This window comes from Nicotiana sylvestris, chromosome 10 (assembly GCF_000393655.2).
Source record: "Nicotiana sylvestris chromosome 10, ASM39365v2, whole genome shotgun sequence".
Lineage (NCBI taxonomy): Eukaryota > Viridiplantae > Streptophyta > Magnoliopsida > Solanales > Solanaceae > Nicotiana > Nicotiana sylvestris.
Window position 1 is genome coordinate 162,590,933 of NC_091066.1, and position 24,387 is coordinate 162,615,319.

The 24,387-nt window shown below is 37.0% G+C and overlaps 1 protein-coding gene across 1 annotated transcript; it reads left to right on the top strand.

Moving 5' to 3' along the window:
* Positions 1-885: 885 nt before the first annotated feature.
* Positions 886-6,864, top strand: LOC104232223 (uncharacterized). Its single transcript, XM_009785365.2, has 8 exons — positions 886-1,350; positions 2,832-2,956; positions 3,798-3,835; positions 4,543-4,653; positions 4,773-4,852; positions 5,406-5,442; positions 6,345-6,386; positions 6,486-6,864. Exons 1-8 carry the CDS (start codon positions 1,045-1,047, stop codon positions 6,566-6,568), a joined length of 822 nt encoding a protein of 273 aa, XP_009783667.1. The 5' UTR covers positions 886-1,044; the 3' UTR covers positions 6,569-6,864.
* The last annotated feature ends 17,523 nt before the right edge of the window (positions 6,865-24,387 follow it).

A 24,387-nucleotide genomic window follows, 5' to 3' on the forward strand; every position in this document is an offset into this window, starting at 1 on the left:
TTTAATGCGTCGGGCCGCCTAAAATCATTATATAAGTAATATGTATTATCACTTTAAATATAAGATTCTTAAACTTTAGCAAATGTTGAGTGTTAAAGTGGGAAAGAATTTATTTGTAAATTTATTATTAGTATTATTATTGTTTTTTCTTCTTTTCTCCGGAGAAAGATGAGATGGCCTTAACACTCTGTTTGGATCATTGTTTCCCGTCATTTTATAATGTATTGAATTGTATTGTATTGTATTGTATCATGTCGTTTTATGAATACAATGTTTGGATAGATTATATTGTTTGTTATTGTTAAGTAATATTTTGCTGTTTGGTTTGACTGTATCGTACTGTACTGTAACTGATAAGTTTACTAAAATACCCTCAATTATTTAAATATTAAATTTAATAAATATGCATAAAAATAATTTTAAAAAACAAAACAGAAGAAGGCAAAACATCTTAAGAAAGGAAAACAAAGGAGCGAGATAGAAGAAGGCAAAACAAAGGAGCACATCTAATTAGAAGTGAGATAAAAGTAAATGAGTAGAAAAAATTAAACAGAAGGTGGCAAAACACCTTTAACGTTTGTGGTAGAAGTTCTGGAAAAAAATAAAGTATGTTATAGATTGGAGATTTGGAGTTAAAATAGCAACAAAAAAAAAAAACTAAAGGGTAAAATAGAATTATGGGGTAATACGTTAGGGCATAATTGAGAAGAAAAATATGAAACAATCCCACCACACTAAATCGGTTATTTAAAAGAAGGGACTTTTCATTGTTCCGAAATAATAGATTTAACAATACAATATAACTAATTTTAATAAAACAATCAAAACAAACATTGTTTGAAATAACGTTATAATATGATACCAGGTTAACAACCATCCAAACAAGCTGTAAATGCCCCCCAAAACAAAGTCCCAATTTTGTTTCGGACCTTCCAACCTTCTTATCTTTCGTTTGCCCAAACAACAAACCAGAAAAACAAAACCATCAAAAGATCAAAAACCAATCAAACGAAAAAATTTCCCAAATCTGACAACCTTATTACAATGATGGCAGCAGGTAAAGCCAACCCAAATTCCCTTTTCCTTTCATCTTCATCAACCCATTACTCTTCTTTCCCACCACTTCATCGAATTTCTTTAAATAAGCTTCCTTTTTTGCCCCGTTCTCAATGTTCAAACCTTATTTCTGCTTGTTCCAAAAAACCCATTTCGGGTTCTGTTAATTTGGATCCGAGTATCACTAGTTTCGGGTCCGGGTTAACAAAGATTGATTCTTTGGATGAAAGTGCTGAAGTTTCGTCTTCTCCTTCTAATGCCATTGATTTTCTCACTTTGTGTCATAGTCTTAAGGTAAATGTATCATTGCATGTGAATATTTTTGTGATTTTCATGTACTTTTTAATCTCTTTTGAGTTTAAGTTTTGTGCACTATTTAAGAAATCCGATACTTACTAGGTGATCACAGGTTACTCTATTTAATAGCATTGGTAATTTCTGATAAATGGTAAGTATCCTGTTATAACATTACACTGATGTGATAAAATTGTGTTCTTTTACAAATTTTATATATAATGCGCATTCGCGTAGCAATTTGGGAAGAGTAACTGAGTTCATTAGTTTAGCTGCAGAATGGAGAATTGGATATGCTTGTTAAGGGGTTAAAGTGGGGAAAACTTGGGAATTTGGCAACTTGGGTTGAATTTATTTGAAAGGCTATAGTTTGATGAAGTAAAGGAATGCACTTTTGTGGTATCTAGGCTTTCAAAACTTCTAAGTATAAGGAATCCAAAAAAAAAAAATATACTTGGTTGATTTCTTCCCATCTGCCTAAGCGTTGGTAGGCAGAATTGCTCGGTATACTGTGCTAGTGGAAGGTAACAAATTAGCAAGTATCGGGTGGAATAGTTGAGGTGCGTGCAAGTTGGCTTGGACACCACCATCATAAAAGAAAAAGTTTTAAGTAATCAAAATCTAATAAAAGGTTCTTCAATGGGATGACTGAGTGGTTAAGACATAGGAGTAGCAACCTGGAGAACTTAGGAGCCAATCTTGACAGGAAGGTTTCCGTAGAATCTCTACTTGTGGGCCATAGCAAGTTGTCGAGTGGATTACTCGAGGTGTGAGAAGTTGGCCGCGACATTACCGTTATAATAAAACGGTATTGAGTTTAGATGTTAGGCTATCCTGGTCAAATATGTATCAATACACTTAAGATGTAAAAGAAGTCCCTTTTATGGGTTGCTTTGTGTTTGGTTTAGTGCAGTTCATAATAGCTTTCTTGCGCTATGCGGTAGATTGTAGCATTTGTAACCTGAGCGCAGTTTGGCTTCTCTATACACAGTCAACTTGAAAATTGTAGCAAACACTGATATATCTTGTAAAGTGGTCACCAGCCAAAACCAGAACCAGAACCACAAACTTAAGCTTTGCTAAATGAGCAGTTAATCTTTAATAGGAAAAGCCGAAGGGAGGGATGGTATTTTTCTGGTTCCAACTGAAAAAATGTTTCTTCTCAGCAGCTTTCTCTGCCTGAAGCTATCTGATTCTTCAAACTCATGTAGGAAATTGAGTGTGTCGTCTTGGACAAAGTTTTGGTAGTACATTATATAAATTGTGTTAGAAATAAGAATAATGTCATCCGTTTTCTCCTGCAGGTCTTTTTCAGTTGACCTCTTTTTGCTGTGCAATGCTGTCTTAATGATTGATTGTATTTTTTAATTTTTTGTATTGCATTTTGTCTGTGCTCTACATTCAATTTGGCTAGGATGTGTCCCAAGTTTGCTGCTATCTTTTGTTGGGAAGTATAACACGTGTCTCTGCTTGTTTTGTAGACCCAAAAGCGGAAGGGATGGGTAAATCATGGGATAAAAGGTCCTGAATCTATTGCTGATCATATGTACCTCATGTCTGTGATGGCTTTGATCGCTACTGACCTTCCCGACGTTAACAGGGAAAGGTTGGATTTAATATAACTGATATAGAACTTGCCATTTTGATTTTAAATTTGTTGATATTTTTTTATGCTTCTCCTATGTAGCTAGCAAAAATGTAGGGGGAATAAGGGGGAGGGGGGAGGGGGTGGAGGTTAAAGGTTGCTCGCCGTGGTTTTCCAAACTTATTCATTCTTAGATGGGAGCAGTTGTGACTGTCTCTGTTTTCTTGTGATGCAAAAGAAGAGGATAAGCAGCCAAGTGCGCATATGCCTAAATTTCTTTTTGAAACGTAGGGAAAAGAAATGTTACTTATATAACTAACATTTTTCCAAGCATTTACAGTGATTAGCATGTCCATGCAGATTAATGAGAAATCTTAATGGAACTTATATCTGATTTCTCTTCTAATGCATCTGCTAAGAAAAGCTAAAATACGGATGACCTCGTGGAGAATTTTCTATGTTGTTCTTGCGTTACTGAATTACATGTTACTAGAACAAGTTGAGAATATTGCACTAACCAAAGGGGTCTTTTAGCCTGTTGGTTTGCTAATTCGGCTGATAATACCATTAAGTGGTCTAACGAAATTTTTCGAAGTTTTGTTTACTAAGGGATCATGGTGAAGTTATATGAGATCCGAATGATTGTAATCTGCTGTATCTACCAACATAGAATTGCCTTGGTAGAACCTAGGCTGCTGTTCGTGTTGATTGCTCAAATGTGGTGTGTAGTTCTTACAGAGAAACCTGAAGTTTGTCCATGCAAACATGATCTCTATCCTCGTTCTAGCGTGTTACTTTCTTGATGCTTATGTTCATCTTTTTTGCTTCATCCTAGGTAATTGCTACTTGATTTATGTAACAGGTGCATTAAGATGGCCATTGTTCATGACATTGCTGAAGGTACTTCCTCAAAACACAAAAGTATCTTTCTAAGAGAGCTTTTCTGTTTTTGACTTGTAGGCTAAATTATTTGCAGCGACTACATTTTTATATGATTTATCCAGTATCAAGATGATGAATATAGTATTCATTTCAGAAGCAATAAAAAGAAAAAATGAAATGATAAATCCAAGCATGCAAATTATGGTGCTTTTTAGCAGTCGCTGCTGCAAAAAAAGGCAACTATACCCACCAGGAATACAAAAAGATAAAGATAGATAAGACACCATAAATAACCATAAACAAAAGAAAGAAGAAAAAAGGGGCAGGTTTTTTTTTCTTTTTTTTTTTGGGAAGGGGGGAAAGGGGGGGGGGTATGCACCTGCTAGTGTTTAGTGTGTTTATTAGTTGATCTTGAACCTCCCATCTAATAAAGTCAGTGCTCCTCATTATTCCGCTAATCTAAGAAGCATCAGGCTCCGAATGATTTTGAGCTTATATAGCAGTCGGTAGACCATGTACACGTATTAGCAAACTTTTAATAGGGATTGTATTTTTTGTTGTAAGAATTAGGTTTACCACCTTCTAAATTTTTCTCTGGTGTTTTCTATTGCTAGCTTTGTCTTCTTTTTCTTTTGGTTGTATGGGGGCAGAGGAAGAGGATTTTCACCATGTTTTTTATTTTTATTTTTATCTTTGCATTTGATGAGAATTTTAAAATGTTGTAGCAATTGTTGGAGATATAACTCCATCCGATGGTGTGCCTAAGGCTGAGAAAAGCAGACGTGAGCGAGCTGCCTTGAATGAAATGTGCAAAATTCTTGGCGGAGGGATGAGAGGTATTCCCTTATGGTTTTTACATATCAACAAGGTTTATTTATATTTCATATCATACTCATTATAAAAAAAAACATACTTTATATTGCATTTTCTAATGTTATGCTTTATAATATTCCAGCTGAAGAGATTAAAGAACTGTGGCAAGAGTATGAAAATAATGCTTCATTGGAGGCCAATCTTGTAAAAGATTTTGACAAGGTATGAATACTAGCTTCATCTTTTATCTAAGTGAAATTTTCATACAGGGAAAAGTTTCACATCTCGAATATAATAATTTAGTTCTGTTCAAAGTTTGGCTTTCCAAAGTCAGTAGTATGCAATTCATTTTTAAAATATAAATTTAGTACTCTTTATCAATTACTGGTTCTTTCAACTACGCCTCCTTTAAAGTTAGTGTATATCCTCCATGGGAACAGTTGGAGCGATTGTGATATGCTCATGTAACTTAATATGTCTTGCTGACTGGAAACTGGATAAGAATGTATTTATCAGATAGGAGGCCTGCCTGCTTGAGTAGTCCTCTTCCTGAGAAGTGAACTAACCTGATGCAGTGAACTAACGCGACACTTGGCAGAACTTTACTTAAAATACATATTCATGCCTTTTTTTTAAATTCTGGATATACATATGCATGCTAAGTTTTCCTCTTTCATGTTGCATATCTCATCCTTCGGCAAGTTGGTTCTTATCATTCTAGTAGATCATTGAATCTTATAGCATCTGATTGTTTCACCATTTTCCCGATCTTCAGGTTGAAATGATTCTGCAGGCATTGAAATATGAATCAGGTAAATAACTCATCTCCAATGAATTAAGTTAACGTATAAGAACCTATAATTTTTGCTGAAATTCTTTTTCTTCTTTGTGCTTCTCACGGATTTCCGTATGGTCTTATGCTTTTGGCATACCTTGTATAATTAAGGCTTTGTTCCTGTATTTAGATGTCATTGATACATCCTTTTCTCTCCTGAGATTTAGATGCCTAAGACACTCAAAAGTAATATAACCATTCAAGATGTTTGAGCAGCATGTAGTAGGCAGTTAAGTATCCGCTTTACTAAAGCAGTTCCTTGTTGATTCATTTAAGACTGCCGATAGAAAGTCGAAGTGAAAAGTTGATCCGAGTATCAAATGACAAAAGGGGCCATAAAACTAATTTAAGTGTTTCTTCTCCAATTTGTTGTCAAACTAATTTTGCGAAGTTGTTCCTTCTCCAATTTGTTGTCAAACTAATTTTGCGAAGTTGTTCCTTCTCCAATTTGTTGTCTATCAGGACCATAGATAGTCATCATTTGGTTTTAAATATTTTTGCAGCTTACCGATCAGTCTCACTGTCACCATTTGTGTCACCCCTTGAGCATTGAAGTACTAACAGAAATGCAGCTAAAAACATTTAATTTCTTTCTGCAGTAAAGTGTATTGAAATTTTAAAGGTTCCTGGATGAGTCATCTATTAGTACAGTCAAACCTCTCCATAACAGTAACTCTATATAACAACATTTTACTATCAAAGCCAAATTTTTTTTGGAACTGATTTTTCATGTTATATTTACCCGCTATAACAGCTTTTTACCTATATAACAGCTTTTAAAAACAGGTTGTCATATTACTTTTGATGCAGCATGATTTTCTACAATCTTCTACACGTTTTCCTTTCTGTTCGTTTTACTGATAGACCTTCTTATGACAGAACACGGAAAGGTGCTGGACGAGTTTTTCCTTTCAACTGCAGGTAAGTGATCCTTTAATTCAGCTTAGGAAAAAAATGAGTTATTTTTCTTGCCCGTCATTGAGTTATTTCTTGACATTGTATATATATATTGACATGCAGGAAAATTTCAAACAGAAATAGGAAAAAGCTGGGCTGCTGAAATCCATTCCCGGAGAAACTCCAGATTGGAAAATAGACTCTGATCCTTATTTATATTTTGCATTTATACAGTCTTTGCGCCTTCTTTCTTCAAATAACTGAGAGATAGTCTAATGTGTTCCTATAATCGGAGAGTAAAAATGTACTCGCTTCTTGTTCAGCTAAGCTCAGATTAAGCTGAACGGTCGAAGTAAAATTTAGGTAGGAGATTCTGTAATAGGGATATACTTACCTGTTGCATGCACTGCGTACGTGTAAGTTCTTTTTCCCGAACTATTTTGCTTCTCTTGACAAGCTGAGATCTTCACATTGCTTTCGAAAAATTCAGCAGTTTTTGCTATGATCGATTATACTGTTCCATGTAGAGTAATATGTGGATTTACTACATTCCCCAAAAAGACAACAAGAACAACAACCCAGTAGAGGGTTGAGTATATGCAGGACCTTACCGGAGGGTTAGAGAGGCTATTTTCAGGAGACTTTCCAAACAAACAAAAAAAAAAGACTAGGTTGGAGAGAAAAAAGTGGATTTTCATTCCCCCCCCTCCCCCCCCCCCCTCTATTTGGCTTGATGGTTGCATATAAAATTGCCATTTGTTCCTTCCGGTTGGAGAGAAAAAAAGTTAAATGAGGGAAAGTTATAGGATGCTTAAACTCTGTTTTACCCTCTTCGTTCACTTTTACTTGTCCATTATTTTAAAAATAGATTTTTATTTTTACTTGTCACTGTGAACACCTAATTTTTGACAACATTTAATTTTTTATCACTTCTTTTATGTAAATATTTTAGGGGTTTTTAACCTACTATTATTTTAGCTTTATTACACTTTTTATTATAGGATAAAAATATCAAAAAAAAAATTAAAAGGTGAATTATCACTATTAATATTTTTTTTATTTTTTGTTTTTTTTTATATAAAGAAAATCCAAAAATATTTATTTTTTAAAAAAATAATAATAATTTCGGGAATGATTTAAAAAATAAGAAAAAGGGAAGTATTGAATAAAAAAAATATAAAAGTAAAAATAGGTGGAATTCTCTTTTAAAAAAAGTAAAAGAATGTAGAAAATTTAAAAAAATAAAAAGTTTTGTGGAAATTTTTAAAAAATTAAAAAGTAAAAGAAGGTTGGAATTAAAAAATAAATATAAAGGTATCTGAAAATTTAAAAAATTTAAAGTAATTGAAAGTAGCATTTTTAAAAGAAAAAAGAAAAAGAAAGAGGTTTGTTTTTTTAAAGAAAAGTTAAATAAAGTGAGATTCTCTTTTAAAAAAATAAAAAGTAGGATTTTAAATAAGATAAAAGTAATTAAAGTTGGAATTTTAAAAATAAAAGTAATTAAAGGTGGGATTTCTTTTTCTAAAAAAATAAAAGCAATTTGTAAGTGGGATTACTTTTAATTAAAAAATAAAAAAATAATAAAAAATAAATCTGAAAATTTCGAAAATTTTGCTATAAATAAAATAGAAAATTTAGGAAGAAGGGGGTTCAAAAAAGAGGAAAAAATAGATAGAGAGAAGAAAAAAAGAGGGGGCGTAGAGAGCGTTATACACTCGATATACACTCTGGATACACTGGATATACATGGACAGAATTCATTTTGGAGAGAGTAAAAAAGATAGAACCAAATTTTCTGAAATATTGAGAACGGAAGAACACCAGAGAGAGTTCAAAGCTAGAAAGAGAAAACAGAGAGATTTCCGGACTATTTTTCTTCTCCATTTTTACTAGTTTTCTCCGTGTTGCTGGGATTTCTGGATTGAGGTATTGAAGCTACTGTGTTGGGCTTTCTGCTGCTGTATTTTGTTGTGTTACTACTGTTGCTGACTGCTCCTTCATCTTCTTGTATTTCCATTATCCAGGTACATGTTCTACAGCTCTCAAATTTAAAGGAAAGGAAGTAAAGAGTTGTTGGAATGGATTTCTGAAAATAACTATTTCTTTGTGTTTAATTTGATGTATAAGCAGTAGTTCACTTGATATTTCATAGTATGTATTGGAATGATTTTGAAATGCATAAACTGGACTGATTGAATCTATTTCTACAAACATGGAACATCAATTGTAATTAATCTTAGTTGGTGATTACTAGTTATGAAATATACTGTATTTAATTCTTTTGTTCAGTAGTCGTGAATCAGTTTCAAAAAGTGTATGTCACAAAACAGGTTCAAATAGTTTATGGAAATCAGCATGTTGGTTAAATAGGTCTAATTCTGAAATCGCGAGTTCACTTGAGTAAATAACATCATTTTAAATAGCAATGTAAATAATGTTAGTAACTAATGTTAGTTCTCGAATGTTAGCGATTAATGTTAGCTTGATGTCAGCTTTAAGCATTGATGCATTTTTCAACAAAACCGTAAAAGAAAAAAAATGGTTTTGTATTCCACATAGATTAACTCCAATAATCCAATTCATATAATAAAGCTAAAGTTGAACTGGATCGAAATGGTAGATGGTTTGTTAATATTTACAACGGCAGGCGGCGGATCTTAACTTAGGTAGTGGGTTCAAACTAGAAGGTGTTTCCTTTTTGTTTGGACCCGAATTTGAATTTGAAGCCCGAACTATTAATGCTAATTGATTAGGATTTTTCTTTATTCTTAGAGACCAATAAATAGGAAATCATAGTCGCTTTAGGATATCCTTGAATAAAAAATGAGATGAGCCTCGCCGAATAAAAAATACAAAGGCCCTCAATAAATATATGTTTTTAAATACTTAGACTTAGGGACGGACCGTTTAGCCAATTTCACGGCCTTCCCCAAAAGATAACAACGCGCAAATCACTTTTGGCGTGCTTTAAATAATTTACTCTCTTAAACTCGGGTGCACATTTATGTGACCCAAATCCAAATCTCAGCGAAGTCGAAATGTGTCGCTAATCACGGGTACATTGATTATGACGTGGTTCAAGATGCATTTCCACGACGTTGCAAATTCCTTTTAAAAAATAATGAATGAGACGAGCCTCGACAAACAAAAATACACAAGTTGCGGGGCCCTCTATACGTGTTGGTAAAATTACTTAGATTTCGGGATGGACCGTTTAGCAAAATTTCACGGCCCTACCCAAAATAATGATACGCTAGTCGCTTTAGGCACGTATTTAATAATGTTATCTTCTTAAACTCGGGTGCACATTTATGTGACCCAAATTTAAATCTCAACAGAGTTGAAATGTGTCAATAACCATGGGTGCATTGATGTGATGTGGTTCGAGATGTATTTTCACGATGTTGCAATTCTCGGTAAAAATAATAATAAAAGTGGTACACAGTTAAAATTTGCACATAGATTCAACATGTATTAAAAATCAGATAAATAAGCCGAATATGACAGTTGAGCGACCGTGTTAGAACCATGGAACTCGGGAATGCCTAACACCTTCTCCCGGGTTAACAAAATTCCTTATCCAGATTTCTGGTGCGCAGACTGTTAAACAGAGTCATTCTTTTCCTCGATTCAGGATTCAACCGGTGACTTGAAACAACACATATCTCCTAAGTGGCGACTCTGAACCTTTAAATAAAATCTCGTTTCGATTGTCCTTTAATTGGAAAAACTCCCTTTACGTCCCTTAGCAGGGATGTAGGTGAAAAGGGAGGTGTGACAGCTCTGGCGACTCTACTGAGGAGGTAACCCAGAATCTCTGGTTCAGGGTTCAGAATTCGAGCTTAGATGAATTGTTATCATTTGGCTTTATTTATTATCTGATTTTATTACGTGTTTTAGCCTAAATGTGCAAAATGTTGCTCTTACCGCTTTGATATTATCTGAACTGTATACATAAACTGCTACGAAATCCCTCTCTTCTCTCTCTTGAGGAGTGCACGCTGGTCGTGACTTCTTTCTGTTAATGTCATATCCCAAAATAGAACGAGGATTCGGAGGAATTGCAAAATCGGATGATCTTTTGGTTACAGGTACGCAGTTCCCATACTCGGCTCGAGTTGTCCGCTCGGGTAAGCCAGGTCTAGAACAAACACCCAGGATAAACCTAGTATAACAAAACCTCATGTCGGATCCCTAGTAGGAACGCTTATTTGCATCATGTGCACTTGACTTAAGGGACTCAACACAGGGGTTGGGTCCGTCTAGGACAAACGACCTGAAATGAAAAAAGACCATCCTGCTGCATCCTGTTTGTTTTACGCATTTATTTGTTGCAGACTTGCATGCTGATCGGCTTCTGAAAATACTGGAATATTGAAAAAAAAGAAAAAAATAATAGCAGTGTAGAGAGATAATTCCGAGTAACCGGCGAACTTTGCCAAAATTTCGTGAAAAAAATGTTTTTTTTTAGCGTAATTTATTTAAACAAGTCTTGTTGTGAGAATTAGTTTATTGTCGTTGCCCGAACTACGCCGGTTTGATTCTCACCGGATGTGAGATACGTAGGCAACCCTCATCGGGTCCAACCTCTCTTTTTGCAAAATAGCTAAAAAATGTCAAATTTTAATTGTCAACATAAATAAGTCGGGTAATGCCATTTTTTTTGCAAGAATAGCCGAATGTTCCCGAAAGGGACGCCGGAAGGCTGACTTCGCATAAGCGGTCACTTTTGATCATCCTTTAAAGTTTTGGTCGGTTGACCCTCACAACCTTAAAATCTTCATTCCCGAAGTGCTAAAAGGCCGTGTTTGGAACCGGGTCTTTCTTTTAATCTGTGAAAAATTTAAAAAAAATAAAAAAAATAGCCAATTGGTTGAGTCAAATAAATTTTATTTTTGCTTAGTCACCTTAATAAATGTGCAGGATGAGCACAATGCAAAAGGAACCTTTTTGTTTTCAATAAAGATTTATGTCCACCAGATTATGGAAGATTTAAAAGATCTGCAAAGGGATCTCGCACCTAAGACCGCGACAAGGCCGAACGATGCCTCGCGGCACCAACTTTTGGAGCTTTAATGTATTCATAGTTCAAGTGAGTGTTTTTGTTTTTAGAGTCTGTTGGCTGTCTGTATATTCTCTTTTGCATCAAAATGTGTCAGTAATTTTTTTAGTCCATAATTGGTTTTACTTCGGGTTTGTTCTCCCTTATAAAAAAATGTCTAGTTTGTATTATAATGTTTCAGTAAAGAAAATAGAAAATTCCCAAAATTTGCTTTCGCATTTATGTGGCAGAACTACGCCCGGTCTGATTCATGCGAGGACATGATACATAGGCAATCCACATAGATTCGACCACCACTAAAAAGAAAAAAGAAAAGTCAAAGTGAATAAAAGAAAGGAAAAGAAGGACATAAAAAAAAGAGATAAAGAAAGTAAGCCGGAATGACGCATGCAGTCAAAGCAAAGACATGTTAAAAATGGTTAAACTGCCTAGTAACATTGCATCCCCAACGTGAAATTGCAATATGTGTTAAACTCTAATGCTAACAAGTTTGTTGTTGATCCAGATATTTCAAAACAGTTAGCTCGTTAGAACGTTCTGGCAGATTACCATTACCACACAAGATCTAAAGGGCCCATTCCGGAAAGTATGTCTGGTTCGGACAAAAGTGTTGAGGAGAAAAAGACAGAGATGCAAATGATGAAGGAGGAAGTAGACAGGTTGAGACAAGAGATAGCTGGGATGCACCTAGCCTGGGCTAGGGGACAAACATCATCAATCCTTCCCCCTACTCCTACCCTCTCACCGGCTCGGACTCCGAAACACCCTCCCACTGGTCCATCAACGAGTTTCCCCATTGCCCAATACTATCAAGGGGAAACTTCCTATAATCCCCAAGCTCCACCACCCAAACAAAATCCTCCTCCACCAGTTGTTCCTATTTTCGTGGCACCTCTACCCGCCACGTTGCAAAAATCAGCCGATGAACCAGTGTTTCAGGTTCACGACAACCAATACTATCCTCCCGAACTCACCTTCAAAGCACCCGAGCGATACACTTACACCCCTCACCTTCAGCTCCCGGCAGAAACTGAGAGGCTGGCTAAGAATCCGGAGCAGGACGAAGTGCTTCGTAAAGTGAAAAGCCTGGAGCAATCCTTCAGGAATATGCATGGATTGGGCAGCCAAGTTAGTGTGGCCTATAAAGATCTGTGTCCCTTCCCCGATGTTCAATTGCCGGCAGGTTTTAAGATGCCAAAGTTTGATCTATATGAGGGACATGGTGATCCCATGGCACATCTACGAGGTTTCTGTAGTAAGATGAGAGGGGCAGGTGGAAAGGATGAGCTGCTGATAGCTTATTTTGGTCAAACTTTTAGTGGGTCTGCACTGGAATGGTACACGAGACAGAATCCTAGCAGGTGGTATACCTGGGATGATCTAGCACAAGCATTTGCAGGTCACTTCCAGTATAACCTTGAGGTCGTCCCTGACCGTCTCACACTATTGAAACTTGAGAAAAAGCTTGGAGAGAGCTTCAGGGAATTCGGATTTCGTTGGAGAGAACAAGCAGCAAGAGTCGATCCACCAATGAGGGAAGGTGAAATGGTGGACTACTTCTTACAAACTTTGGAGCCAACTTACTTCGGTCACCTGGTGATGTCAGTTGGTAAATATTTCGACGAAGTAATAAAAAGGGCAGTATGGTTGAAGAGGGACTCAGGTCCAACAAGATAATGAGCTATTCGGCAATCGAGGCCACAACTCAGGCTATCCGAAGTGGCACGGGAGGTGCGCTCGGGAAAAAGAAGAGAGAGGAGGTTGCAACAGTCGAGGCAGGTACTTGGTCCAGATTCGGAGGTTCCCCCCTCACTACCAGCCCAGACCCTATCACTCAAATTACCCATACATGCCATATGGACTTCTATAACCCTACTACCCACCATCAGAGCCACGCTTTTCCACCCATCATGCCCAAGCATATAGCCAGCCTCCGGCTCAACCTCAATGGCATGCACCTTCTCCACAAAATACATACCTATCTCCACAAAACACATACTCACCTCCACAAAACACATATCTACCTCCGAGGGCCTATAGAAATCCTCCAGGGTCAGGTTTCCGTGGGAATCAAGCTTTCAAGAATGAGAGGAAGCAGAAATATACTCCGCTGGGAGAATCCTGTACTACTCTGTTCCACAAATTGAGGCAATTAGGCCTGTTGAATCCTATTGAGCCCAAATTGCCAAATCCCCTTCCCAAAAATCTTGACCTTTCAGCGAGCTGTGAATATTATTCGGGGGCTCCCGGACACGATACTGAGAAATGTTAGAAGTTGAAGAATGTTGTGCAGGAGCTTATTGATACAAATAGGATCGAGGTTCAGGCTCCAGAAGCACCAAACATTAATCAGAATCCGCTACCGGCGCACCATGAGACCCACATGATCGAACTAGTACACAAGGGAGAGGAGCTTAAGAAGCCCTCACAAACGGTAATGACGATCCATGCCAGTGAAAATAGTTCGAAAGAAAAATCGACCAGTGGAAAAGCAATGGTGCAGTGTGTAGATGACAAGCCAGTTATGGTGATGGGGGAAGGGTCCAGCAAGGCGGATGTACAGTTTGTGGGGCTGAAAGCAAAAATCAACAATTGAATGGCTACTCCTCTTCCTATCCGAATGGAGTCTTGGTAGTGGGCTCTGATTTTTGTTGTCTGGATTATTCCAGGGTTGTAATCCAGATTTCTTTTTGTGCTCGCCAAAGTGTGAAACCTTGCTATCCCGTATTTTAATAAAGTGAAAGTTTTTTTCTTCATTCCTTATTTTGTTTTAATTTTTCTTCTTCTTTTTCTCTTCTGAACAGTTCTCTTTATACTGGTTCTAATGACATGGCATGCGCGACGGATCTTCAACCTAGTCTAAAAAATCAATCTAATTTCGAACTTATAGTACAAGATTGTGATGATAAGTCGGAATACGATGAGGATGAAGCCTTCGAAGAAATTAACAGAGAGTTGAGCCAATTTGAAAAAAAAACAAACCCAACTCAAATGACACGGAAGCCGTTAATCTAGGGGATGCGGATGATATCAGGGAAGCTAAGATAAGCGTCCACATTGAACCAAACATTAGGGAAGAACTAATCAAAGCACTTATTGAATTCAAAGACGTTTTGCATGGTCATACGACGACATGCCAGATTTAAGCACCAATCTAGTGGTTCACAAATAGCCCATTGACCCGGCATTTCCTCCCGTCAAGCAAAATTGAGGAAGTTCAAAACCGACATGAGTGTGAAGATTAAGGAAGAAGTAACCAAACAGCTGAATATTAAGGTTATTCGAGTCGCTCCATATCCTGATTGGTTGGCTAATGTGGTGCCAGTGCCAAAAAGATGGAAAAATCAGGGTGTGTGTTGATTATCGCAATATGAACAAAGCAAGCCCAATGGCGCTTTATGTTTAATAGATATCGAAGGGAAATGCGTCGACATGGCTATCAATTCTGACGCAGTTACGAGATATTATGTATAATTTCTTGTAATTGTAATTGTTGTTTGTTTGTACTTGGCATTTATCGGAGAATAAAATGACGGAGGCAATTCTTTCTTCTATCCAAACACTTTAACCTTTGCTTTCCCTTTTGAGCATTATTTATTCTTTCATACCCCTCTTTTGGAATCAGTAATGAAAATGAAAGAAAAGAGAAGAGAAAAATAATAATAATAAAGACAAAAAAAAAGTAACAAGAAAAAATAAGGGAATTGGGAACTACGTTTGACCTGATTCCTCAAAGAAGGATACGTAGGCGCCTCACGGCTCTGTCATAGTGTAACAAAAAATAAAAATCCCCAAGCAAGAAAAACTGGGGCACAAGTTGTGTTTGTAATTTTGGAAAGAAAGTTTGATTCCAAGAGTTGTACTGTTTTACCCATCAAAATTATTTTGAACTTTTGATACCCTTTTCCTTTTATCCATACACAAAAACTCTTATTGATGTCCAAAAAAGACCTCTCGATCAGTATCCGAGAAGTGTCAAGTCATGCATAACACTCTGATCCCCAGCAGAGAAGAGGATCATAAACTGGAAATGAATTGATAACCAAAAAGTATCCCCAGCAGAGAGAGTCATATCGGCAGCACTCCAATCCCCAATTGAAAAATAAAATAGAATGAGAGAGTCTTATCGGTGAAAACCTTCACAGGCACCATAAGGCGATGTGAGTTGAGAGAAATGAGAGAGTCTTATTAGTGAAAATCCCTCGAAGGGCACTATGAGGCGACAAGACAAGATTGGCGGGAAGGATCCGCAGTTAGCAAAGAGTTGAATGCCTGTTTATCCCCAGTAGGATGAGGCCGTCCAAAAAATTGATTGATACGAATAGACTGGGTTGATTAATCCAGAATGCACGACATGATCGTTGGGATCGGTTATATCATTCAGATAAGTTCTTTTCTTCCTTTTTCCCCAGCATTTGTTCAGAAAGACTTCTTCTTTTTTTCTATTTTTTGAAATCAACATTTTTTATATTTTTTTTATTTCTTGGTTTAAAGACTTTACCTTCCCAACAGTTTGTTTTTGAAAAGGATTTTCGGAGCTTACTACCAGTTGCCAAAATGGTGCAAAGAAAAATGCGAATAGGACATGCCAAAGATAAGGCGACAAAGCGAAAAGAAGTTGGAGAAAAATGGAAAAGCAACAGTTAAAAGATTATGAGGATCCCCAGCAGATTTGCGAGATGCAGGAACAACTCCGATAGATTGTCGACCAAGTTCCGCAATGGTCGGACAACACAGAGCGGGGAAGGAAGAGAAAAGAAAAACCATCCCTAGCAGAAGTATCATCCTCAGCAAATAATATCATCCCCAGCAAGTTTTGTAGCAAAGCAAGGAAAGGAAAAAGGGAAAAACCATCCCCAGCAGAAGTAGCACGACCACTCACCACGTTTTAAACTAACAAATTTCTCTTTGATTTGAAACAGGGAAAAAAGATATTATTGACAGCGGGAAGACATGGCCACAAAGAAGATTATCAAACTGGGGCAGAAAATTTTCTCTCATTGCGAAAATTTTCTTGAAATCGGATACCCACTTGGGGAAGATGGAAGATAACACAAGTTTTGAAGGAAGTGGAATCCCCTGCAGTTTATGGGTGAAAGAGTACAAGTTTTAAAGAAAGCAATCTTGAAAGAAGCAAGATAACCCAAGTTTTAAGGGTAGTGGTCTTTGAGTCAGTATCATCCCCACCATTGTTAAAGGGAGGAGAGTAACTAGTCTTAAAGAAGGAAGATAATTCCCTAGCAGTGTTATTCCCGGTAGGTTTCAGATAAGTGAAAACACCAGTCGGAGGGAAATAATTCTAGTGGAAGGAAAGCACCAGCTTTAAAGGAAGTAGTCTTTGAAGAAGGAAAATAACATAGTGGTGAATAAAATATCGGAGTTGTCCCCAGCAGTTTTCGGAGGAATAAGACACCAGTTTTGAGGGAAGTAGTTGAAAAAAAAAATGATTCAAGTTAAAGGAGTCAGGAGCCCGCCTGTAGAGTAGAGGTTGTTATATTTCAAGTTTTGAAGTTGGGAGCCCGCCCATATAACAGAGGAATACATTTCAGTCTTTACATTTCAAGTTTTGAAGTTGGGAGCCCGCCCATATAACAGAGGAATACATTTCAGTCTTTACATTTAAAGTTGGGAGTCGCCCATATAACAGAGAAATACATTTCAGTCTTTACATTTCAAGTTTTGAAGTTGGGAGCCCGCCCATATAACAGAGGAATACATTTCAGTCTTTACATTTCAAGTTTTGAAGTTGGGAGACCGCCCATATAATAGAGGAATACATTTCAGTCTTTATATTTCAAGTTTTGAAGTTGGGAGCCCGCCCATATAACAAAGGAATACCTTTCAATCTTTACATTTCAAGTTTTGAAGTTGGGAGCCCGCCCATATAACATAGGAATACATTTCAGTCTTTACATTTCAAGTTTTGAAGTTGGGAGCCCGCCCATATAACAAAAGAATACATTTCAGTTGTTTATTTCAAGTCTGGAAGTTGGGAGCCCGCCCATATAACAGAGGAATACATTTCAAGTCCGGAGGTTGGGAGCCCGCCCATATAACAGAGGAATACGTTTCAGTCTTTACATTTCAAGTCCGAAAGTTGGGAGCCCGCCCATATAACAGAGGAATACATTTCAGTCTTTACATTTCAAGTCTGGAAGTTGGGAGCCCGCCCATATAACAGAGGAATACATTTCAGTCTTTACATTTCAGGTCCGGAAGTTGGGAGCCCCCCATACAACAGAGGAATACATTTCAGTCTTTACATTTCAAGTTTTGAAGTTGAGAGCCCTCCCATATAACAGAGGAATACATTTCAGTCTTTACATTTCAAGTCTGGAAGTTGGGAGCCCGCCCATATAATAGAGGAATACATTTCAGTCTTTACATTTCAAGTCCGGAAGTTGGGAGCCCCCCCATACAACAGAGGAATACATTTCAGTCTTTACATTTCAAGTTTTGAAGTTGGGAGCCCGCCCATATAACAGAGGAATACATTGAAGTTTGAAGTCAGTAAAGCAGAGGGTTACAACAAAAATCCCCAGCAGAAATAAGAAGGAAGACCACAAGTCGAGCTAGAAGTAAAGAAATACCAGAGGAAACACAAAGCAACAAGGCAGCAACAGTCACATGACCAAGCTCGAGAATAAATCTTTGTAATTCATAGATCATAGCTTATTATAACTTCTTGTTTTCTTTCTAGCAATGGTGCAATAAGGAGATCGAAAAGCAGTGATAACAGCATGCAACAGCAGTAATAGCAACATCGCAGTCCCATGGTAGTCCCAACTACCAAAACTTTCTGAACTACACGCGACCTGATTCTCTTATAACCAGGGATATGTAGGCTGTCCAAAACCAGGACTCGGTTGCGCCTTTCCTTTTTTATTTTCTTCCTCTTTTGAATAACGATATGATCAAAAATTAGTCGCATTATTCACTTTATCTTTGCCCGAAAGCTCTTCGTGTTTCGAGCAAAGAGGGGCAGCTGTGAACACCTAATTTTTGACAACATTTAATTTTCTATCACTTCTTTTATGTAAATATTTTAGGGGGTTTTAACCTACTATTATTTTAGCTTTATTACACTTTTTATTATAGGATAAAAATACCAGAAAAAAAATTAAAAGGTGAATTATCACTATTAATATTTTTTTTATTTTTTGTTTTTTTATATAAAAAGAAATACGAAAAAATTTATTTTTTAAAAAAAAAATAATTTCGGGAATGATTTAAAAAATAAGAAAAAGTGAAGTATTGAATAAAAAAATATAAAAGTAAAAATAGGTGGAATTCTCTTTTAAAAAAAGTAAAAGAATGTAGAAAATTAAAACAAATAAAAAGTTTTGTGGAAATTTTAAAAAATTAAAAAGTAAAAGAAGGTTGGAATTAAAAAATAAATATAAAGGTATCTGAAAATTTAAAAAATTTAAAGTAATTGAAAGTAGCATTTTTAAAAGAAAAAAAGAAAGAAAGTGGTTTTTTTTAAAAGAAAAGTTAAATAAAGTGAGATTCTCTTTTAAAAAAATAAAAAGTAGGATTTTAAATAAGATAAAAGTAATTAAAGTTGAAATTTTAAAAATAAAAGTAAATAAATGTGGGATTTGTTTTTCTAAAAAAATAAAAGCAATTTGTAAGTGGGATTTCTTTTAATTAAAAATAAAAAATAATAAAAAATAAATCTGAAAATTTTAAAAATTTTGCTATAAATAGAATAGAAAATTTATGAAGAAGGGGGTTCAAAAAAGAGGAAAAAATAGATAGAGAGAAGAAAAAAAGAGGGGCGTAGAGAGCGGTATACACTCGATATACACTCTGGATACACTAGATATACATGGACAGAATTCATTTTGGAGAGAGTAAAAAAGATAGAACCAAATTTTCTGAAATATTGAGAACGGAAGAATACCAGAGAGAGTTCAAAGCTAGAAAGAGAAAACAGAGAGAGATTTCCGAACTATTTTTCTTCTCCATTTTTACTAGTTTTCTCTGTGTTGCCGGGATTTCTGGATTGAGGTGTTGAAGCTACTGTGTTGGGCTTTCTGCTGCTGTATTTTGCTGTGTTACTACTATTGCTGACTGCTCCTTCATCTTCCTGTATTTTCATTATCCAGGTACATGTTCTACAGCTCTCAAATTTAAAAGAAAGGAAGTAAAGAGTTGTTGGAATGGATTTCTGAAAATAACTATTTCTTTGTGTTTAATTTGATGTATAAGCAGTAGTTCACGTGATATTTCATAGTATGTATTGGAATGATTTTGAAATGCATAAACTGGACTGATTGAATCTATTTCTACAAACATGGAACTTCAATTGTAATTAATCTTAGTTGGTGGTTACTAGTTATGAAATATACTGTATTTAATTCTTTTGTTCAGTAGTCGTGAATCAGTTTCAAAAAGTTTATGTCACAAAACAGGTTCAAATAGTTTATGGAAATCAGCATGTTGGTTAAATAGGTCTAATTCTGAAATCGCGAGTTCACTTGAGTAAATAACATTATTTTAAATAGCAATGTAAATAATGTTAGTAACTAATATTAGTTCTCGAATGTTAGCGATTAATGTTAGCTTGATATCAGTTTTAAGCATTGATGCATTTTTCAACAAAACCGTAAAAGAAAAAAAATGGCTTTGTATTCCACATAGATTAATTCCAATAATCCAGTTCATATAACAAAGCTAAAGTTGAACTGGATCGAAATGGTAGCTGGTTTGTTAATATTTACAACTGCAGGCGACGGATCTTAAGTTAGGTAGTGGGTTCAAACTAGAAGGTGTTTCCTTTTTGTTTGGACCCGGATTTGAATTTGAAGCCCGAACTATTAATACTAATTGATTAGGATTTTTCTTTATTCTTAGAGACCAATAAATAGGAAATCATAGTCGCTTTAGGATATCCTTGAATAAAAAATGAGATGAGCCTCGCCGAATAAAAAATACAAAATTGCGGGGCCCTCAATAAATATATGTTTTTAAATACTTAGAGTTAGGGACGGTCCGTTTAGCCAATTTCATGGCCTTCCCCAAAAGATAACAACGCGAAAATCACTTCTGGCGCGCTTTAAATAATTTACTCTCTTAAACTCGAGTGCACATTTATGTGACCCAAATCCAAATCTCAACGAAGTCGAAATGTGTCGCTAATTACGGGTACATTGATTGTGACGTGGTTCAAGATGCATTTCCACGACGTTGCAAATTCCTTTTAAAAATAATGAATGAGACGAGCCTCGACAAACAAAAATACACAAGCTGCGGGGCCCTCTATACGTGTTGGTAAAATTACTTAGACTTCGGGATGGACCGTTTAGCAAAATTTCACGGCCCTACCCAAAATAATGATACGCTAGTCGCTTTAGGCGCGTAATTAATAATGTTATCTTTTTAAACTCGGGTGCACATTTATGTGACCCAAATTCAAATCTCAACAGAGTTGAAATGTGTCAATAACCACGGGTGCATTGATGTGACGTGGTTCGAGAGGTATTTTCACGATGTTGAATTCTCGGTAAAAATAATAATAATAAAGGCGGTACACAGTTAAAATTTGCACATAGATTCAACATGTATTAAAAATCAGATAAATAAGCCGAATATGACAGTTGAGCGACCGTGCTAGAACCATGGAACTCGGGAATGCCTAACACCTTCTCCCGGGTTAACAGAATTCCTTATCCGGATTTCTGGTGCGCAGACTGTTAAACAGAGTCATTCTTTTCCTCGATTCAGGATTCAACCGGTGACTTGGAACAACACAAATCCCCTAAGTGGCGACTCTGAACCTTTAAATAAAATCCCATTTCGATTGTCCTTTAATTGGAAAAACTCCCTTTACGTCCCTTAGCGGGGGTGTAGGTAAAAAAGGAGGTGTGACAGCTCTGGCGACTCTGCTGGGGAGGTAACCCAGAATCTCTGGTTCAGGGTTCAGAATTCGAGCTTAGATGAATTGTTATCATTTGGCTTTATTTATTATCTGATTTTATTACGTGTTTTAGCCTAAATGTGCAAAATGTTGCTCTTACCGTTTTGATATTATCTGAACTGTATACATAAACTGCTACGAAATACTTCTCTTCTCTCTCTTGAGGAGTGCACGCTGGTCGTGACTTCTTTCTGTTAATGTCATATCCCAAAATAAAACGAGGATTCAGAGGAGTTGCAAAATCGGATGATCTTTTGGTTACCGGTACGCAGTTCCCATCCTCGGCTCGAGTTGTCCGCTCGGGTAAGTCAGGTCTAGAACAAACACCCAGGATAAACCTAGTATAACAAAACCTTATGCCGGATCCCTAGTAGGAATGCTTATTTGCATCATGTGCACTTGACTTAGGGGACTCAACACAGGGGTTGGGTCCGTCTAGGACAAGCGACCTGAAATGAAAAAAGACCATCCTGCTGCATCCTGTTTGTTTTACGCATTTATTTATTGCAGACTTGCATGCTGACCGGCTTCTGAAAATACTGGCATATTGAAAAAAAATAGCAGTGTAGAGAGATAATTCCGAGTTACCGGCGAACTTTGCCAAAATTTCGTGAAAAAAAATTGTTTTTTTTAGTGTAATTTATTTAAACAAGTCTTGTTGTCAGAATTAGTTTATTGTCATTGCCCGAACTACGCCTGTTTGATTCTCACCGGATGTGAGATACGTAGGCAACCCTCATCGGGTCCAACCTCCCCTTTTGCAAAATAGCCAAAAAATGTCAAATTTTAGTTGTCAACATAAATAAGTCGGGTAATGTCGTTTTTTTTTTTTGCAAGAATAGCCGAAAGTTCCCGAAAGGGACGCCGGAAGGCTGACTTCGCATAAACGACCACTTTTGATCATCCTTTAGAGTTTTGGTCGGTTGACCCTCACAACCTTAAAATCTTCATTCCCGAAGTGCTGAAAGGTCGTGTTCGGAACCGGGTCTTTCTTTTAATCTGTGAAAAATTAAAAAAAAATAAAAATAAAAAAATAGCCAATTGGTTGAGTCAAATAAATTTTATTTTTGCTTAGTCACCTTAATAAATGTGCAGGATGAGCACAATGCAAAAGGAACCTTTTTGTTTTCAATAAAGATTTATGTCCACCAGGTTATGGAAGATTTAAAAGATCTGCAAAGGGATCTCGCACCTAAGCCCGCGGTAAGGCCGAACGATGCCTCGCGGGCACTAACTTTTGGAGCTTTAATGTATTCATAGTTCAAGTCAGTGTTTTTGTTTTTAGAGTCTGTTGTCTGTATATTCCCTTTTGCATCAAAATGTGTCAGTAATTTTTTTAGTCCATAATTTGTTTTACTTCGGGTTTGTTCTCCCTTCCAAAAAAAATGTCTAGTTTGTATTATAATGTTTCAGTAAAGAAAATGGAAAATCCCCAAAATTTGCTTTCGCATTTATGTGGCAGAACTACGCCCGGTCTGATTCATGTGGGGACATGATACGTAGGCAATCCACATAAGATTCGACCACCACTAAAAAGAAAAAGAAAAGGCAAAGTGAATAAAAGAAAGGAAAAGAAGGACATAAAAAAGAGAGATAAAGAAAGTAAGCCGGAATGACGCATGCAGTCGAAGCAAAGACATGTTAAAAATGGTTAAACTGCCTAGGATCATTGCATCCCCAACGTGAAATTGCAATATGTGTTAAACTCTAACACTAACAAGTTTGTTGTTGATCCAGAGATTTCGAAACAGTTAGCTCGTTAGAACGTTCTGGCAGATTACCATTACCACACAAGATCTAAAGGGCCTATTCCGGAAAGTATGTCTGGTTCGGACAAAAGTGTTGGGGAGAAAAATACATAGTTGCAAATGATGAAGGAGGAAGTAGACAGGTTGAGACAAGAGATAGCTGGGATGCACCTAGCTTGGGCTAGGGGACAAACATCATCAATCCTTCCCCCTACTTCTACCCTCTCACCGGCTCGGACTCCGGAACACCCTCCTACTGGTCCATCAACGAGTTTCCCTATTGCCCAATACTATCAAGGGGAAACTTCCTATAATCCCCAAGCTCCACCACCCAAACAAAATCCTCCTCCACTAATTGTTCCTGTTTTCATGGCACCTCCACCCGCCACGTTGCAAAAATCAGCCGATGAACCAGTGTTTCAGGTTCATGACAACCAATACTATCCTCCCGAACTCACCTTCAAAGCACCCGAGCCATACACTTACACCCCTCACCTTCAGCTCCCGGCAGAAACTGAGAGGCTGGCTAAGAATCCGGAGCAGGACGAAGTGCTTCGTAAAGTGAAAAGCATGGAGCAATCCTTCAGGAATATGCATGGATTGGGAAGCCAAGTTAGTGTGGCCTATAAAGATCTGTGTCCCTTCCCCGATGTTCAGTTGCCGATAGCTTTTAAGATGCCAAAGTTTGATCTATATGAGGTACATGGTGATCCCATGGCACATCTACGAGGTTTCTGTAGTAAGATGAGAGGGGCAGGTAGAAAGGATGAGCTACTGTAAGCTTATTTTGGTCAAAGTTTAAGCGGGTCCGCACTGGAATGGTACACAAGGTAGGATCCTAGCAGGTGGTATACCTGGGACGATCTAGCACAAGCATTTGCAGGTCACTTCCAGTATAACCTTGAGGTCGTCCCTGACCGTCTCACACTGTTGAAACTTGAGAAAAAGCCTAGAGAGAGCTTCAAGGAATTCAGATTTCGTTGGAGAGAACAAGCAGCAAAAGTCGATCCACCAATGAGGGAAGGTGAAATGGTGGACTACTTCTTACAAACTTTGGAGCCAACTTACTTCGGTCACCTGGTGACGTCAGTTGGTAAATCTTTCAACGAAGTAATAAAAATGGGCAGTATGGTTGAAGAGGGACTCAGGTCCAACAAGATAATGAGTTATTCGGCAATCGAGGCCACAACTCAGGCTATCCGAAGTGGCACAGGAGGTGCGCTCGGGAAAAATAAGAGAGAGGAGGTTGCAACAGTCGAGGCAGGTACTTGGTCCAAATTCGGGGGTTCCCCC

Excerpts from the sequence above, each read along its gene's own strand:
- LOC104232223 (XM_009785365.2), top strand. The coding sequence starts at position 1,045 with ATGATGGCAGCAGGTAAAGCCAACCCAAATTCCCTTTTCCTTTCATCT. Across the intron at positions 1,351-2,831 it reads CTTTGTGTCATAGTCTTAAG|ACCCAAAAGCGGAAGGGATG; the intron begins GTAAATGTATCA and ends CTTGTTTTGTAG. Across the intron at positions 6,387-6,485 it reads GTTTTTCCTTTCAACTGCAG|GAAAATTTCAAACAGAAATA; the intron begins GTAAGTGATCCT and ends ATTGACATGCAG.